This window comes from Notothenia rossii (genome assembly GCF_949606895.1).
Source record: "Notothenia rossii genome assembly, chromosome: 7".
NCBI lineage: Eukaryota > Metazoa > Chordata > Actinopteri > Perciformes > Nototheniidae > Notothenia > Notothenia rossii.
Window position 1 is genome coordinate 48220370 of NC_136905.1, and position 3727 is coordinate 48224096.

Below are 3727 nucleotides of genomic sequence, written 5' to 3' on the forward strand. Positions count from 1 at the left end.
GCTGTCTTTCATTTTGACACACAGAACAATGTTATAATACACATACAGTACATACTAGGGATGCAAATTATCGATTAATTCATTAATCATTAGTTGATTGACCTTATCGATCGATTAACGATTAACTGATATAAACGGCTTTTTTCCTGAGAATGTAAATTTCTCACTGTATCGATAGTGTCTTTAACATAAAAAGCTAAATATTGCTTATTTACTGAATAAAAATGCATGCTATATTGCACAATTGATGTTTTATTGTACCAGTTAGGATAATGTGCAGATAATGGCATTTATGTAGTTTAACAAAATAAATTAAGCACAGAAAATTCAAATACATAAAAAAATAATTGTGCACTGGCTCACCTGTCGCATGTGAAACATTAAGCAAAATAAAATTAATTTTAAATAGAAATCTAAACAATATGGGTAGGCCTAGCCTACACAATATTAAGCCTACACATTATAATCTGGTTAACTACATATGTAAAACTTGAAACATTAGCAGCAGCATTTATAATCCCCTTTGGTCTGAGAAAGGTAACAGTAAGATAACTAGCCGTGGAAACTTCAAATATATTCTGAACACAACTTAAATCATCCCTGAGGAAGGTGACAGTAACATTAGAGGGCGACCCTTAGAACAGTCAGATGAAGATATAGGCTACCTCTCCTGAAACAAAAACATTCCTGTCTCAATGTGTTTTGAATAGGCTCCTGACCTAGACCCCTCTATTTTTGTTCAAGAAAATAAGCATATTAACGTGGTCAGGAGTAAGTCGTGTGCGCAGCCTGTTTACAGTCAGGCCAGCTGCTGAGAATACACGTTCTGATGGGACAGACGTGCCCGGTATGCACAGATATCGTCGTGCCACATTTGCCAGCCTCGGAAATCTTCCTTCATTGACTTTCCACCATTCTGTGGGACTGGAATCAAGGAGTGGTGAGGCATCCTTCAGAAACATGTCCACTTCCTCTTTAATGTCATCGTTGCTGCTGGTGATATAGTTTTCACCCAGTAGAAGAGTCATAGCAGAAGTGTGTCTCTGAAGTGTAGCTCCCTGGACTGGCACATCATCTCCAGTGGTGGCTTCATTTGTTGATGTGGAGTCCACATGTTCTTCCATAGCCAGTTCAAGCAGTTTGGTATTAGCTGAGATCCTGCTTGCTGGGCTTAGAAATCCCAGGTGCTTATGCCGTGGGTCCAGCATCGTTGCTATCATTGGTGTTGTTGATGTGAGGTCTTCAGACTCAACCTGTTAAAATTAAATAAAGGAGAAAGCTAGCATTAGAGTTTTATTTAATAAGGTTTGACATGACAAGGGTACAACTGCATAAAAACGCAGTTTACACTGTGACAATGTGTTGGTGATAAGTGATTCACCACATAATCTGTTATATAGCTCAAATGTGATCGAAGAGTTTAATTAATGAATGGCCATAGCTTACCTTCATCCGTTCCCCCAACGAAGTGCGCACTTTAGATTTGAATTCCGCCACTCTGTTGCTGTCTCCATTTGCCATCTTGAGATGCGTGTTAATCAGACTAAATGTGATGGGGTACGTGTTGGATATGGATACCTCCGTCTCTGCTGACATTACAGTAGTTGCACATTGGAGAGCCTCTAGTGCTGGCGCTATGTCCTCCATAAGCTGCCAGAAGTCGTCTCTCAATTCCAGCGTCCTCGCATCTGAAAGCTTGGTCTCTGAGCGGTCTGTTAGCACAGCACACACGGCCCATCGCTGTTCTACGAGTCTGCCAAACATCGCATGTACAGAGTTCCACCTGGTCTTACAGGACTGAATGAGCCGATGAGCTGGTAGCTGCATTTGTCTTTGTTTTGCTTCTAGCGCTTTCGTTGCTGGTGTGCTGTGATTGAAGTGCTTGACCAGCCTGCCAGCAGCTCCAATTACTCGGTTGACACCAGCAGCAGCGAATCCGTCATTGACGGCCAGATTTAAAGTATGAGCAAAGCAACACACTGATTTCCAACTGACTCGTGCGGGGTTGTTTGCTGAAACAATGTTCCGAGCGTTGTCGTGCACACAGGCTACTACACGGCCGGTGAGTCCCCATGACTCCACAGCCTGGTTCAGTTTGGCAGCTAAATTATCAGCTGTATGTCTCTCGGATAAGCTCTCCGTAAGAAGGACTGCCGACTTTACCTGCCAGTCGTTTTCAATATAGTGGCAAGTAATCGTGATGTAGCTTTCTGTAGTCAGTGCTGTCCAACAATCCGTCGTCAGAGCCACATTAGCCGCGGACAAACATGTTTTTAGCTTAGCCTTCTTAATTTCGTAGCGTGCTTCCAAGTTGGAAGTCACGGTCGCTCGCGAAGGGATGTTATATCCTGGCTCCATGAATTGTATCAGCTCCCGAAATCCCTCGGCCTCGGTGGTGCTAATTGGCATTATATCTCTTTCAATCATCCCGCAAATTCTCTGAGTAATGCCGTCTGCTTTTCTTTGGTCGCATACTCGCCTTCCCAGCACAGCAGCAATTGTAGGTTGTGAAGGCGACGGAATGGCTACGTTACATGCAAGTTGTTCAGGTGGTATCTTAACGAACTTGTAGAGCTGTTGTATTTAAATGTAGCACCGCAAAGTTTGCATTGTGCATCTTTTTCATCGTTAATTAATCTAAAATGCTCCCACACTCAACTCCGTTTTGACCGCCTCATCATTGTTTGTTTTAGTTTTTTTGCCGCCTCAAGTTTGTGACAGGTCTAGCTCTAGCGGCTCGCGAGAATCTCGGGTCACGTTCAAGTACGTCCTGTGGGAAACGGTCTTAGATTACAATGTTCAATTAGTCACAATTAATTTAATTTAATCGAGTAAATTCTTTTCGACAATTAATCGATAGTCGATTAACCGTTAACATCCCTAGTACATACGTATGTTAAATGGATATATCCGCCTTCTTTCATTTATCTTTCCATTCCCACAACAATATACATAAAGAAATGGCATATTTTGGACATAGTTCGAATGGTGATTAATCATGATTAATACATTTTTAAGCTGTGATTAATGTGATTAAAAATGTTAATCGTTTGACAGCCCTAATATATATATATATATACTGTTATTTCACATACGCTAAATGGATGCTATCAATACATTAATTGTATTTCGTGACTATAACACGGCAGTATATAAATAAAGCTGTATTGTATATCAACCCAGTAATCAATTACTTTTTTCCACATTTGTTTTCACAGTGATGAAGACGAGTATCAAATGGCTTCTGGATCACAGCCATCAACATCTGCCTCATCCGAGCTACGACGTGCATCAGATCAGCATACAGTTGCCCCAGAGCCATCAACATCCAAGCTACATACCGGACGTCTGCGTCAGTACTAACTCAGCCTCCCTCTGCATTTTCTGATTCTGAACCGTGGTCCCTCAATGTTACAGTGGTGAACAGCTTCCTTCTCCACAAGGAGCTGCACAAGATGAGGGGTGACCCCGGCAGGACGAAGTCACACACCCAGAAGTCCTTCAGGGAGCAGCTTGCTGCAGACATGAGGGGTGAAGTCCCTGCAGCACTACCACTCCCCCCATCATCACTCGTATGCATTCCCAAGTATTATGGGGAAGATGCCACCGCGCTTAGGAGGTACTGCAGGAGGTGCTCTGGTGCTGGCAACAAAACGGTGAAGACACCTATCTACTGCACTAGGTGCCTGGTCCCTCTGTGCCTCAATTCAAAGAAGGGTTCAGGTTT

At 42.7% G+C, this 3727-nt stretch overlaps 1 protein-coding gene across 1 annotated transcript; it reads right to left on the bottom strand.

The window, feature by feature from the left end:
• Nucleotides 1-234: 234 nt before the first annotated feature.
• LOC307013751 (E3 SUMO-protein ligase ZBED1-like) lies at nucleotides 235-2543 on the bottom strand. Its single transcript, XM_079641297.1, has 2 exons — nucleotides 1447-2543; nucleotides 235-1253 (listed from the first exon to the last, which is right to left on the bottom strand). Exons 1-2 carry the CDS (start codon nucleotides 2425-2427, stop codon nucleotides 720-722), a joined length of 1515 nt encoding a protein of 504 aa, XP_079497423.1. The 5' UTR covers nucleotides 2428-2543; the 3' UTR covers nucleotides 235-719.
• Between the last annotated feature and the right edge of the window lie 1184 nt (nucleotides 2544-3727).

Bases quoted from the DNA above. Each gene is read 5' to 3' on its own strand.
- LOC307013751 (XM_079641297.1), bottom strand. From the start codon at position 2,427: ATGATTGAAAGAGATATAATGCCAATTAGCACCACCGAGGCCGAGGGA. The intron at 1,254-1,446 runs GTAAGCTATGGC...TAATTTTAACAG, and splicing joins CGTTGGGGGAACGGATGAAG to GTTGAGTCTGAAGACCTCAC.